Source organism: Poecile atricapillus, chromosome 1 (genome assembly GCF_030490865.1).
Source record: "Poecile atricapillus isolate bPoeAtr1 chromosome 1, bPoeAtr1.hap1, whole genome shotgun sequence".
Classification (NCBI taxonomy): Eukaryota; Metazoa; Chordata; class Aves; order Passeriformes; family Paridae; genus Poecile; species Poecile atricapillus.
Genome location: NC_081249.1, coordinates 119,406,329 through 119,421,720, shown reverse-complemented (window position 1 = coordinate 119,421,720; position 15,392 = coordinate 119,406,329). Strand labels below are relative to the sequence as shown.

General features: G+C 46.5%; 1 protein-coding gene across 5 annotated transcripts in view; it reads right to left on the bottom strand.

The window, feature by feature from the left end:
- The window catches only part of TEAD1 (TEA domain transcription factor 1), a 153,512-nt gene that overhangs the window by 13,437 nt on the left and 124,683 nt on the right, over nucleotides 1–15,392 (bottom strand). For all 5 annotated transcript variants that reach the window (XM_058836726.1, XM_058836734.1, XM_058836717.1 and 2 more), the window contains 2 exons: nucleotides 14,722–14,846; nucleotides 5,391–5,564 (listed from right to left, as the gene is read on the bottom strand). In XM_058836726.1, coding sequence (XP_058692709.1) covers nucleotides 5,391–5,564; nucleotides 14,722–14,846 — 299 coding nt within the window. The remainder of the gene's footprint in view (nucleotides 1–5,390; nucleotides 5,565–14,721; nucleotides 14,847–15,392) is intronic.

Sequence of the window (15,392 nt, the reverse complement as noted above, 5' to 3'; positions counted from 1 at the left end):
TAAAGAAAGAAAGAAGAAAGAAGAAAGAAGAAGAAAGAAAGAAAGAAAGAAAGAAAGAAAGAAAGAAAGAAAGAAAGGAAAAGAAAAAAAAAAAGAAGAAGAAATAAAAAGGCAGTAGCCGCAATTGTGTGTGTGTGAATGAAGGGCACAAAGAATCTCTGCACCTTTTAAGACGGCTGGAGGCACATGGGGATAAATTCAGGAGGGGGTGGGAGGAGACCACAGGCACAAGCCATTTCTGAACACTGATTACATGGGTAAATTGTTTGTTCCAGTGTATCACAAAGAGAAGGAGCATTATTTTTCATGCCACAGCTGTTTTGAATAAGAATGGGAATAAACTTAACTATCCTCCTCATGTTACTTACCACTAATTATGGCATATATTTACATCTATAAAACAGTGAAATTTTGGGAGACATAATTTAATGCCCCTTTATTGTGTAGATTCCTTTATTTCCATCCCACATTTGAATTTCAAAAATGTTTAGGACTTCAAAGCATCTTTAAAAGCTTGCCCTAATTATAATATGCATTACTTTCTAAAACTCCTAGTTTGCATTGCAGATTCCTGCAAATAGAGGCATTCATTTTAAACATCAATTAATATCATCCACGCATCTTCAGACGAGTTTGGGTCTTTGTTTCAGAGTTGTAGTGAGCCCTGGCTAAGCTTTCCTCAGTTAGAAGAATAGTTCAAGCCACTGCAAACACTTAAAATTAAGCTGGGGGGTCAGATTCATAGAAAGCCTGACAGGGCCAACATTAATTTATATCAGCTGGTTTTTTCCTATGTCACCAATGAGAGAACATCCATCCTCCTTTCAGATACATTTGGTTCCCAAACCTGTCCTGCAGAAATCAGAGTTCAGGCTGGCACAGAGCATCTGGCAGCATGACAGACACAAAAGCCCAGCGTGTTATTGCAAGGTGTGCTCACAAGAGGATCCCACTGCACAGTGCTGTGGGTTACATGGAAAAGTCATGCAAAATTTGCAGTTCGGGGGCTGAGGCAAAACCTGAGAGAGAAATAACGAAGTTACAGCAGCAGAATTTAGTCTAGGAGGCTAAGAGTATTTAGAATTAGAGAATTTAAGAATAGTAGTGAGCAATCAGTGGGGATAGCACTGGATAGAACCAATTAAAGAAATCAGCACAGGCACTCGGTGTTGACTTAGCTTTTAGACAGGCTGACTGGAACCTAAAGAGGAGAAAACTTTGGGGCTATTCCCAAGTCACAAAAACAGTTTAAATACAAACTAACCACCAGGAACATTGTCCATACTCAGATTAAGGTTAGATGGCACAAATCATTCCTGGGTTTTAACATAGGTTGGGCTTAGCCCCATGAGGTGAAAGAAGCAGGACTGTGCAGTTAACCCTCACCTGGGGAAAAGTTTCCTCTGCAGATATTCTCCAGCCTTCCCATATTCTGCATCAGTGTTCTAGGACAGCTTTTACATTTATTTAGGAACCTTTATTTTTGTTTTGATTCTATAACCCTGTGATCTCCAGCCTCATATCCCTGTCACACAAACTTCCTGTGCCACACCATTAGGACTTATTTACAATTCCCTCTGTTATTGTAAAAGCCTGTCTCTGTGGCCATTTCCCCGAGCTCTGTGGCTCCCAATGAGCACCTGGGACAAAGCAGAGCAGCAGAGTCAGGGCATTCCAGTGCAGGACAAGGACCAGGGCATTGCATGGAGCAGGGCTGGTTGTTTGAGGTGCTGCAGGAGCAGGAGTCTCTCTTCCTTTTGTACCTCCTGCACAGAAAGAGGCCCAGAAGTGTGACACCCAGATGTGTCACCAGGACTGGGGCCAGCTCTTCCACTCCCAGCATCAGGCTGTGTTTCCCATGAGATACAATCTGCATGGAACCAATAAAGCTCTGCAAAGCAAAGCAAACTTTGCTTTGTACTCCATCCCGGTGCTGCCTTGCTAAGTCAAGGCTGCAGCTGGAAAATGTCTTCTTGCAAGGTCTCAGCCCTTCCCCTCACACTTTTTTTTGTAATCAAACCTTATTACCGAAACCAGGACAACAGGGAAAACTCTGCTGGTGAACAGCCTGGAGCAGAACTAAATGGGAAAGAGCCACAGGACTATTCTTTCCAGCTACCAGAGCTCAGCTGCTTTCTGCCTTAGTCATCCTCAGCACAAGTACTCATCTGTGGTCTTCCTGTTTCCCAGATACCCATTCCACAGCACCAGTAAAATCTAAACAAAACACCCTTTGTGCTGCCTCCAGTGCCATGCTGACTTGCCTTAACTGCATTTGCAGGGTCACCATCCATCCCTTCTGACACCAAAGCCTCACCTTCACTTTCAAGCTTCTCACCTCATGCCACTCTCCCACTTCCCTTCTCTGGTTTGCCTTAACTCCTCTCACCCAGACCCTGCCTTTCCCTCTCTGATTCTGCTCAGGGTGCTTTCCCACCTGTACTTACTTACCCAACCAAAATTCACTTTCCTTTTACCCACCAAAATGCCACAGGCACCTCGGCTGCAGCAGCTCCCAGTGCTGAGAATGATCGATGGCACCGTGGTAATGAAGGAGGAAGACAACAGAAAGGATGGGGAGGGGGAAATGGGAAAATAAACAGTGAGACAGAATATTGGGACTCAGAAATAACCACACATCATGAACAGAACCTGGGAGGAGGTGAATTAAACAGAGGAGGAGGAGGTAGCAGATGATGAGAGAGTAGGTACTTATTTAGAACCGGATACTTAATTCAGCAAAATTCAATCTATTTTCCTATGAATAAATTTGAGGCTACTCACAGGGTCAAAAACACTGTCAGCAACCTGTGCCAACTTTTCCCTGGTGAAATTATGACTGCTTAAAACAGCTTTTCAACACTCCCCATAAAAACAGGAATGGCATATTTTTTTCTGAGAAAATGCCCCGTTGGGGTGAAAGAAATAAAGCACAGTGAGCTGACAGCTTAGGATCTAATTCTCATGACTAATTAGTCAGCTCTCTTCTGTTTCTCCTATACATATTCCTACATATGTTTAGGACTGGGGGACACTGGTGTGAAGTTTATTCCTAGAAGAGCGCTCATCGTGACCCTTGCAGCACTCAAACATTACCCCAGGCACCTTCTCTCTGCCTCACTCCCTTCATGGGAGAGAAAATCCACTGGTCTATTTCAAGATCAAGCTCAGGAAAGTGTTCTCATCACATTTTTAATGTATAACTCAGAAGGATGTTAGCGCTGTATGTTTTTTAATCTCTGAGTTAATACAGCACAAAATTGTATTAAAAGGCCATTATGTTGGAAGGCATGGTGAGGTTAGGAAATGTTGGATTGAGGTTGCCTGCACATCCTGACTGCTGAACTGTATCATGTCACAGGCTGTAGCTGCACAGCTGCACACTCACCCTCTGAACACCTACACGACATTTCCTTGTCCTTGCTGCTCACTGTGGCCCTGTGTCCTGAGCACCACTCAGACCCTGTGCTGAGCACAGGATTATACATTTCATAGAGGCTTTTCTCATGGCCTCCTCTAACAGCCCTGAGTCTGATTTGTCACTTGAGGGGAAGGGGTAGCATCAGCCATGTCACAGATGTGGGACTGAGAGTTTAAAGGTGTGCACTGCTTGGAGGAGACAAAGCAGAGAAGGCAGGCACTCCAATTTTCAAAGTCAGGAGAACAACACAGACCTCAAAGATCCAAAGGAAGTCTCTACTGGCTTTAGGTACACCTTTGAGCATCCAGCATGCCTGAAAATCAATTTCCACATGGAGAAAAAGCAGAACATACAATACATCAATTACCATATCACCAATCTCTGCTGCGTCCACGTCTAGCATAAAGTCTGAGGCTTATCATCCTCTGTGGGAAATGAGAACAGGCAGGTGAGGTGACATTCATTTTTGCCAGTGTGTTTTGCAAATATTTATGACGCAGAGTGGGTTGGTGAGATGATGGTCCTCAGCCCAAGTCCGATTTCACTAGGAAAGGTTTTAGTGGTCACAGACCCTTAACTCTGAGCTCTGTTCCTCTGCAGCCAGACTACTCCTGCTGTTATGTTTGTCCTGTTCCCACCCCTCAGAATCCTTTCTTGCTGTACTTCATCCCTGTGTTTCCCTGCAGGCTCTTTATCCCTTATTCCAAGGCTCCTTCTCCCCACTGCCTCCCTCTTTTTGACTCCACCTTCTCACCTGCCTGTTCCAGGCCACTGGTGCCTACTGTGTTTCAGCTCCCACTCCTCTGCTGTCTCCTCTTTCTGCCTCCTTGCTCAGCCAGCCCTCAAATACTTGGTCTACAGCTCCCCATGAATTTCTCAGTGGGTTCCTTCTGCAGCCCAGCACAGCTGCTGCTCAGTGGCTTAGTCCTTCTACATCCAGATTTGAGGAAAAAGAAGAGTTTCCCTCATTCCAGTTTCCACTCCTAAATCTGGTGCCACAGAAGCTCTTGGAAAGAATAGGAAGTCTCGGGGATTTATAAGGTGCAGAGCATTTCAAATCCCATAGATAAACAACCAGGAGATCTGATCATAAGCAGTGGTTCCAGATCAACCTTTTCTGGTTTCAGCCTCAACCTGTCCACCCTGTAATTAAACCCTGAATTGAAGTTTTACAAGAAAAAAATGAAATGGTTAGATGATAACTGCTGCTATGAAAATGAGTACACCACAAAAAAGTGCCCAAATGAATTAGTGAGTGTAAAAAGCTTTAGTATGAGCATGAGGCTCAGCCTGCAGATTTGCTGATCCTTTTGGGTGAACCTTTTAGTGGTTTAGTGGTGGACTTGGCTGATGGTTGGACTCAATGATCTTAGAGGCCTTTTCCAGCCTAAGTGATTTTATCATGTCGTGATTATGTTGCTAACAGGAGATTTTACAAATACATTAAGACAAACCAGGCTTGTCAGTGACATTTCTCATCACTAGATCGGTACACAGCGTCCCAGCCCTCCATTCAAATGACTTTTTCTCCCTTGCTCTGAATGAGTTATGGAGCAGAGTCCTGTGGCTGGCTAACAGAAAGGCAAGCAGAAAGCAGATGTGCTTCCAAAAAACCCCAGGCACCCTCCTGGGCTCGCAGCTGTCCCAGCTCCCATCCTGCTCGCTCCTCTCTGTGCAGCCTCGGGCTGACACCAGGACTGACCCTTCCTCGCAGCCCTGGGCAGAGGCTGCAGCTGGGAATCACCCAGGAGCAGGTTCCATTCCCCTGCCTTTCCTGGGACCACTCGATGGCAGTTCCCATCTCCAGGAGGGGCTCTGGGTACCTGCTGGCAGGCAGAGCTGGGGCACACCTGCCCTGGCTCCTGGGAGCTGTCAGTGCCTCACTGCAGGGCAAACAGAAGAGAGCATTTCCACAGTGCCCCAAACACCTCCTGGGCAGCAGAGGCGCTCCCCACCACGCCTTACTCACCCAGAATTTTACCAGGAAGAAAGCGTTCTGAGGCCCCTTCCCAAAGAGCTCCTTCAGGCCGCCCTTCTTCTCGGGGAATTTGTCGTAGATCTGGCGAATGTCCACCGACTCGAGCAAGGGGTCGCTGTAAGAATGGTTGGCGTGTCCAATGTGCACGAAGAGGTGTTTATTGTACTGCAAGGGAGAAACAGGAGAGTCAGCGCTGTGGGAGGAGAGCCGAGGCTTGTTAGGGCAGGGGGCTGTGCTGAGATGGATTAAATGACACTCCTGGGACTCCTGGGATTCTCTGCACTAAGGTTTCCATGAACAACTTCACTGCTTGTGTCACAGGCCCTTGTGAACAAGGCTCAACATCAAAAACAAACCCCTGTGTCCCCGGTGCAAACCCCAAAGAACGGGCCTCTGCAAGGGGGTGATTTGCACTGCAAGACCCAGAGGCAGCACGGCCATAAAGAGCCTTTCATGGGCATAAAAAGATGAATGTGCTCAGGAGGAAAGCCTATTTTTGCTCCTCTAAACAATGCCTTTTAATGTTCTGTGTCGTCCTCAGAGCCTGAATTTCTGCTCGTGCCACAGAGCCCACTCATGCACGTGAGGCCCCAAACCTCTCTCTGCAGCACACCTCAGCCAAAGGAGATGGAAGAGTTTCCTCCTAACTGCAGGACTACAGTAACAAGAAGGCCAGTGCCTCTGTGTTGTTGTGCCTACAGACATTGTCCTCCCACCATTTCCACCATGTAATATTAAAGAGCCCAACTTCTCCCCCTTCCCTCGGGAGCCAGCTCTGTAGATGAGGATCCCTGCCAAAACACATCCAGCTTCAATTTTCTATTTCTTAACTCCATCCCATCACACCTCATCAGAATCACAAGAACCACCTGGGCAGTGCCTCTCCTGCCTGGGGGAAACCCTTGGCCCAGTGAAATCCACTCCAAAGGAGTCTGAACACCATCTTTTAGGGGCTGCCATTCCTCCGAGAGAACCTTTCAGCACCAACACGAAAGCGGGAGGATGAGCACGCCAAAGACCCTCCACCAGTCAATCAGCACCTCCCAGGGTCACGAGAGCAGAGTGAAGGAGCTCCAGAGTGGCAGGATTAAACATTGGGGGCTTTCACCACGCAGATCACAAAACATTTTGCTAACTCAGTTAAGGGAAAGCTGATATGCAGTCAATGAACACTAGAGAACCCTGTCACACTGAACAGATGCTGTATATAAGGGGCAATTCCCAAAAGCTAGGCACAAATAAAATATTTAAAAAGCCAAAGCAAACCTCATTTAAGCTATTTTGTTTACAATGTACCTGCTGAATGAACAAATTGAAGTGACAAATCTAAATGAATTGGGCAACCACTCAGAGCCTTCCTTCGGCGTGAGCAGAGTCTTCCCTAGCAGATGTCCAAAACTCTGGGGAAAAGGAAATGGACTGGCTAGATTTCTGCACTTAGGAAATGAAATTGAAATCTATTAAAAAAAATCATCTAGCACAGTGAAATCTGAATTTAGAACCAGAGAACACTCATTTGGGTATGGGGCCAAAAATGAGATACAGCCTGTGATTTTCTGCAGGGTTGTATTCCTTTCTAAATTTTGTGGAAGGAAAAAGGAAAACGTAACATCTTATTAAGGCATTTCCACAAGCAAAAAGAATTTGGGGATTGTTTCCTCTCAGTCTTCTCTGCTGGAGTTGTTCCAGGTTGTACAAATAACATTTGCCACATTTTTATGGAAACAGAATCGAGGGCTCAGATTCTCCTGTGAATTGTCCTCCTCCCCAAAGGGGTGTCTCTCTCTCCCAGCCCAAAGATGGCTGTGGAGGGAAGGGGGAAGGGAGAGCTGTGTTTTACAGTTTGGCCACTGCAATCTCCCAGGACAATTCACACACTGTACCTTATTCTGTAGGCCAGACAAACACACAAACTGCTCAGGATCCAAGTGGGAGTAAAAGCAAGCGCATTTATAGGGGCATGGAGCATGAAGTCTTAATACTCTTTAAATATAAAAGCAGAGTTGGAGGCAGCTGCAAAGCTGCCACAGTTGTCTGCAGAGCTCGCCAAAGCACCAGATGCTGCTGCAGCAAAATTTCTGAGCGGGTACAGTAGGACAGATGGTATGACATCACCTGACAACATTCTTAGGACAGAAATGTTTATTTTGATATTGCAATGTGTGATTATTTTCTCCTTATGTTGCTGCAATTCCTATGCTAAGTAGAATCATTACTGGGCTAATTAGACGTGGCATATTTCTGTGAACTAACAAACGATAATGCAATATTGGAGCGGGGTAAATGGACACCGAAATGATCCCTATCGGTCTGAGACAAACACGCCCCACGACAGCAACTGATGCATAGATAAAGGCAAAGGAGCAAAGTTTCTGCCTGTGTTTGTGAGCCCATTAGTGTCTGAAAAGCTTAAAAACATCCTCATTATATTGAGCCTTCACTGTTGATTTAGACTGAGTATTCCAGAGACACTGAAGTACATTAGTTGCTGAGGAATTTACTCTGCAGCTTGAAAGGATTTGCATCTGGCATGGGGGCAGTAATGTGCTTTAGGTGCCATAAACCATCACAAGTCAAATCCTGTATTTTCTAAGTGCACAAGTACACAAAAACAGGAAGAACATTTGCAGCTCTGTCTCTTGTGTCTGCATTACACGACATGCCCTGGAGATGGCTGCCTCTTAAAGCTGAGCTCCTTCCCTTAGAAAAATTCTAGCTATCCAAAGAATGCAGTAAAGCCATGAAATATGACTGTTGTCAAATAATACCGGGAGAAAAATTATAATCCACTTAGGAATTGAAAAGAACCGAGACAAATTGCCAATGGCAGGGGATGCAAGCGTTTAAGCTGGTGCAGAACAAAGACAAACCACCTACATCTGCTTTATCAGCCAGCACGTAGATTTGCAGCAGCTCCTCACCAGTTCTGTACTTCTGTTCTGGCACAACCACACAGACCAGCACATGGGGGGGCCATGGCTCCCCATGCTCAGGGGATGCAGGTGCTAAGCAAGGTGGAAGGCAGGTGGCCTGAGAGGGGCAGCTGTTTCTGTGGGAATGCACCCCGAGTGCAAGGCTGCTGCCATGATTTCACCCTCACAGATCCCACTGGAGTCACTGGATGTGCTCCTGGGGGAAGGAGCCAGGTGGGGCAGGAACCCAGGCACTGGTGTATCAGCAGTCTGTGTGCAGCTCTAACCCAAACCCTACCCAGCCTCAGCCAGCCCCGCTGCCTCGCCGTATCTCATAAATCTGAAACTCTTTAATTTCCTGCTGATGGAAGAAAATCACTTGGTCTGCCAACAAGTTTTCTTATTCCTACCGAAACACTAGTAACTGAATATTTAATTCCTGCTGCTGTTGTCCTCCACTGAAGCAGACTGGGAGTTACAGACATGACATTTTAATGCTGTAAGTGGAGTCTGGACCAAGTCCTGTTGTTAAGGTTTTTAACGCTTTCCTGTGAAATGCTAAGTGAACTTTCTGTGCTGTATGCTGCGATACAGCTGTGGGGGCAACCTGGCCTTTCATGGACCTCCCTGCCTTCAACTCCTGCCTGGATCTGCTCAGGGATTGAATCAGAGATGCCAAGCAAAAGGGGATTTGGGGTGACTTTATGTTTGCAGAAGTGGAGAGGCAGGTGATGAGGGAGGGCAGTTCCCTGGCACTTTAGGGTCGCCCAGCACTGCCCAGCTGCTCCCACAGCAGTCCCAGCATGAAACTGGGACTTGCTGGTTGGGCAAGGTGCTTACACAACGTTTCCACCAGCTCTCCTGCAACACCGAAGATGCATCTTTCAGTTCTGGCCTGTCTGATTTAAGACCCTGCAGTCCCAGTTCCAGAAGTGCTGAGTGCTCAGATGGGAAAATTACTCCTGACTATAGGAAGCTCTCAATAACATTAAGTATTCCGCAAAATCAAGCTCATGACAAATCAAAGGGGACCCTCAAAATCAGTGTCCCATTCATTCTTTTGCACCTGAACTTCTTGGTTTGTCAATTGTGAGTAATAATGCTCCTTCATCCAAAAAGACTGCACTAGCACATCTGTGAAATGCAAATGGAGGGAGTTATTAATTCCATTTGGAAGGGAGGTTAGACAGTGCGCAGCGAGCAGGGCACGGGGCCACGCGTTTCAACAGCACAAGAAAACAAACTACTGAATACTTGCTTATCAAAGAAGGGCCATCTACATCTCCCCTGAATGCGGCAGAGGACAAATAAACACGTGAGCACATCATTATCTGCTCTCTGCAGAGCAGGGCATGGGGATATCTCCCGAGCTGGGAGAGCCTGGCTCCACAGGCAGGTTTTTGGGAGGCTGTAGGGGCAGGGGAAGCTCAAGGGAAGCGCAGGGCACAGGCACAGCCAGGTGCAAAGCCCTTGGGGCGAGCCAGGACGGGTGTTTGGGGCAGGCAGAGGGGAACTCACGGCCCCAGCCCACCCCATCCCAGTGCCACGGGTGCCCTGCGCTTCCCTTGGGCTGGGAAATCCCGAGGGAAGGAAGAGAGGCCCAGGAAGGCAGCAGAGAGCACAGCCAGGCCCCAGCTGCCTTTCCAGCTTTGGGGGAGAAATGGAGCTGCTCTCCCAGCACGCCCAGCCACGCTCTGGCCCAGGAGGCTCCCTGGAAAGTCAGTGTCCTGCTGGGGAAGCTGGCCTGGCGCTTCCACCGTGGCTCCCCGGAATCCTGCTGGCTGGGGAGACTGCCCATGGATCCCCAGCTGCGGCTGTGCCAGTACTGGACCTCTTGGAAACGCTTTCTTGGGACTCCTAACTCTGGACACTGGAAAATGAACATCTCCAGAGAACCACATTTACACCCCAGGGCCAATACACAGCTCTCCAGCACGGCAAAATACAGGAGCCTTGTGTTTAGCAAAACTTCTCCTGATTCCAGATTAAAATGACCTCAAATCCTGAGCCTGTGGCTCCGAGACATTCATCCTAACCTGAGTTTGTTAGAGGCACTAAACCAAGGACTTCCCTGTGAGAGAAACGCTGGACTGCTTTTAATGCTGTGTACAGGGAGTACAGAAAGCATAAACAATCCTTGCAACAATGGATATTGTTCAAGGATGGAGGGCTTCTTTTGAAAAGATCTCATTTATTTTTCATCACTTAGGTGGTTTGATTAACTTTGGTGAATTTTACTGCATTTGGCTAATGATGGCAGGCTGTTTTTATGGCCCTTGAGCAATCGCTTTCCCTTTCTGGTTCTCAGGCACAATTCTCCCCGGGCTCACAAAGCCCTTTTACAACAACAATAAAACCTGAATTAAAACATAAAGAATGTTTTATTTCTTCACCACTTTTTAAAATACATTTTGAAATCTGGACCTAACGCAATCTGACAGTTTGGATGGGTGGACTAATACTGAAAATGCCCATCAGCCATGTTCTTTATAGCCCTATATAGATATTTTAAATGTAAAGCTGTCTGAAGTGCTCACAATTTAAATAAACGTGACAGCAAGAGTGAGAAACCTCGAAAAGGAAGAGAAGAAACAGTTTTTTTTGTTGGGTGGTGATAGGGCCTTTTTCTCTGACTGAAAATCAAGCTTGAGTCTATATATATATAAGATTTTGAATTATTGAATTTTAATTATTTGAATAATTCTCATTTCAGTTATAGTCTTTGAATTTTATACCTACTTGTGTAGCAGTCAGTTGCTTAGATCCTTTCTAGCCTGCTTGCATTCTCAGTTTATATTTGTTAGGGAACATGGGATTGCTTGGTTTAAGCATTTGTCCTGAAGTTTCACAGAACCACTACAATAAAAATGGAAAGCCCCCATTAAGGAAAACCTGTCTTGGAAGCAACAGATGGGCACAAAAACTGCTCCATCTGCTGAGAACAGAGTTATATAGGGCAGGCAGTAATCAAAGGTAACTGAAATGCTGCTGCCTGGACCTGCAAGGGAAACTTCCATGCACCATTTAGGAACTGCACTTCAGCACAAAATGCCACAAAAGGAAAATACAGCTTGACATTTGTAAGCTGAATTGATTTCCATGTAAAGGAGGAGCAGTTTTACCCATCCTCAGCTGCAGAGTCAGGGTTCCAATATTTTGCAACTGTGCCATCTTGTGTTCCCCAGACTATCTTCTGCCATGCAGAGTTACAGAGAGGGCTGATTATTGTTTCCTCTCTCTATTTTTCTCTTTTGCAAGTGGAATAATTTTGTGTCTAGACAAGGAAAAAGATCAACAGCTGGACTCTATGGAGCAGATTTCCAGTCCTCCAGAATTCCCACTCTAAACTAAACCACTAAACTGCCTGGCACTCTGCTTTTTTTGGTTTTTTGGGTTTTTTGGGGTTTTTTTTTGTACTTTTAAACACCAATTACCATTGGAAGAGCCATAGAAATGCTGAAGGCCCCACTCCTACCAGGAATTCCCTGTGGGTGGACCTTTGTGGCCATGCAGAGCCCCTCTGCAGGCTGTGGGAGTCACCAGGGCTGACAAACCTCAATTTCTAATTTCTGTACAGGGACAAGGACTGCAAGGGCCCTGCCAGGATCAAGTCCTGTCCCCAGCCCCCCTGCCAAACACACCTTTTCCAATAAAGGTCTTTCAATAACTTCCAGGTTACATTTTAAGGTGGAATTGGTCTACTTGCCTCTATTACTGTGAGGCTTTCTGGCCTGATTTTGTGTTGGGGGAGAAAGGGAGGAAGGGTCACCTTTCTCTAAGGAAATGTTGGAAGCACATTTGGTGAAGATAATATTTTATGTAAGTTTCTGTGAAAAGCCAGCAATGTAATGAATATATAACTGTCCTTTTTTCAGAAGAGACAGGAGAACTCCTACACATCTCTCCTGCAGCAGCACAATAAATACATTCATTTTTGAGGTCAGCAAAGGCACAGAGATGCTGCAATCACAGCACGTGCCTACAGGACTTCACGTGCACATTGTGCAAACACACACACCTCACCTGCCTGGCTGATTTTATTTGGAAAGTAATAAAAGCCCATCCTTCCTCTGCTGTGCAAACCCTACCTGCAATAAAACATCTCAGCCACACAATGAAGGTGTGCAAAGCTGCAGGCAGAATTCACATTTTCTGCAGTGGCACCAGAGGAGGCTGGGGCTTTGCTGCAGTTCCAAGGAGAGCTCCTGGTGCTGGTTGGAGAGTTCTGAGCACTGCAGACAGGGCAGGCTGGCAGGAGGCACAGACACCAGTGCCTCTCCAGAAAACATCCTTCTCCCTTTGCCCTGGGAACTGGCCACGCTGCCTTGGGGTTTTTTCCCAATGCCCTTTCAATGCCAGATAATCAAATTTACTTAATTCAATGCAAGCAACACTTCTGCTTTTCCTGCCTCCCCTTTCCCAGGCAGTGATGGCCCCACAGAGGCATCCTTGGTCCCCATGGCACGGTCTGGGTGCTGCAGGCTGTCCCCATGCACAGCACTGCCCCACTTGGATACAAGGATGAACTAAACTGGGAACTGGCTTTTCCTAGAGCCTCAGTTTTGCAGTCACAGCACACGAGTAATTGCTGTTTTTAAAACAAGTCTGGGTAGTTTGATGCTCTTGCTTGTCCTGTAAACCCTCCTGCATAAATGATTTGAAAGGTGGGCTTCTCAGCAGCTTTCCTGCAAGCTGGGACAAGACCCAGTGGGCCTCTGCACTCTCAGAAATTTCAAATAATATTAGTTTACTCCAAAGAAGGCTTCACAGTACTTGTGGGGCCATCCTGGGTATCCATGCTTCTATCCAGAGTCTCTCCCTGCAATGCCAAAGTTACTCACTCGCTCAGCTTTTGCACAAAACCCCACAGAGGCACTACACCATATTAGTTTTGTGCATAGATTTTTGTTATAAAAACCAATGGAAAAGGGGTAATTAGGTGGCAGAACAGCCAATGAGCCTGCACAGAAATGAGATTTCATTCATACACAGACAGCAAGGCTGAGCCTCACGTGGCCACATCCTGTTTTCCTGGTAGCCTGGAGCACACACAGACACACAGACACAGACACACAGACACACAAACACACAGACACACACAGACACAGATCCTGGCGTGGAGCAGGGAGGACAGAGCCCATAAATCAGCAGGACACCTTGCACAGGGTCAGCAGGGGCTGGGAAATCTGTGCATGGACAAGGGTGATTGACAGGGAAACACGGACGCCGTGCTCCGGTGGTGGAAATCCAAAGTGCTGCTGGATGGACTCGGGGCTGGGGGTAGAGGAGGTGTCCAGAGGGGTCTGGGGGACACCAAGGTGAAGCCCACCAGAGCCAGGACTGCCATGAGACCATGGGAAGGCAAAGGGATTGCAGGAAAGCAGGAATGCCGAGCAGTCAGGTCAGCGCTGAGAGAACCATCTGTGCATTTCCTGCAGCTCAGGGCTAACTCAGCCTCCAAGTGTGATGTGGCTGGGGTATGAACAGCTGAGATACGCTGCACTTTCACAGGGATATGTCTCTGCCAGCAGCATTCCTCTGTTGGAAGGTTTCTGGGCTATGTCTCCAATCCCCAATTGTGCAGGGTAAACACTCCTAGGATAACACCCCTGGCCAGAGCCCATAAATGCTATGGTTTCCAGTGCTGGATTATAAAAAGAAAATGATAGCTTCTCTCTTCTCCAGGCTGCTGTATTTTATCAGGAATCTGAATAAGAATGGCCTGTCCATATCACCCATTCAGGAGAGTATTTGCTTTTCAGAAATTATCTCGGAAAAAATTCTCAGGTTTGAGTTGAAAGAAGTTCTTTCAATTTATTTGTGGTGCAGCAGAATCAGTGCTAGGAGACAAATGCTCATGGTAAATATATGGTGATTGATGTCAAGGTTCAAGGCTTACTGGAGTAAATGAAACATTACAGCCAGCTTCAGAAACTGCCCTTGCAGGTATAGTATGCAGCCTAAAAATTAAAATAAAATCAAAAACTTAATAAAAAAAAAAAATCCAATATGCAATATGCACACTTTCTGTGCGAGTCCCTAATTTTGTTTTGGTTAGGAAACAGATTAGGCTTTAACTTAGAGTTCGAGCACTGAATTCTTGCCAAGAACACAATGCAATTTGGTACACCTGCTAAACTAGGTCAGCAGCGAGGCAGAGCAAACCCTGCCTGCACTCACAGAGGCCTCTCGCTGCTGCAGATGGGGAAAAAGAGGGCAAGAAAGGCAAATCCAGTCCTGGGGTGAAAGGAACATTGCACAGAGCAGCAGTGAGCACAGACACCTGGTGGAAGGCATGCCCAGAGGGTGGGGAGCGAAGGAGAAAAGCTGAAGATCAGCAGAAAACGAGCAAAGCTGAGGATCAGTGGACAGGAGGGCAATAATAAATATAAAAATAAGTAAATACTTACTGATTCAGGATCCCTCTGCTGCTCAAGGAAAGCCGAAAACTCCACCAGCCTGAGCTTGGTCGTACCAATCGATCGGCCCTGCCACGCAGGGACTGAGGGAGCTGGAGCTGATGTGGGCTCAAAGCCTGGAACAGAGGAAACAACTTCATGAAGAAGCTGACACATTTCCTCAGTCTGTATTTTCTCAATTAAATATAACTGGGAGTTATGCATGTAACACTTGGATATTTATATTAATTTTAGCAAGCGATTAATTCAGGATGAGCTGAAACTGGAAAAACTCAGGCCAGTATGTAGAAAAAGAGGTGCCAGCCCAGCAATCTAGTAATGGCAGAAAGAACAGATCTATTTTGTTTCCTTGGGGCTGTAACTCACTGTAGAATTTTTGTTTGAATTATATACTAGTTTACAGAGATTTCTAGAGACTTCACCTGGACCCACAGCTGCACCCCTCCTTGGAAACTGGCATCAAGACTCCCAGGAGACATTACTGCCTTGGGAGTGAAGAGAACTGAATTTCTGGCTCCTAATGTGCCACAGCCTGCAAGTAAATCACCCCTCTTTGTGCCTATTTCTTCTGCCACTCTCAATTCCCCTCTCCTATTTAGAGTACAAGCTTTCCAAGGCAGGCTCTGTCTCTTACTATGTATTTGCACATTGGGTCTCGACTT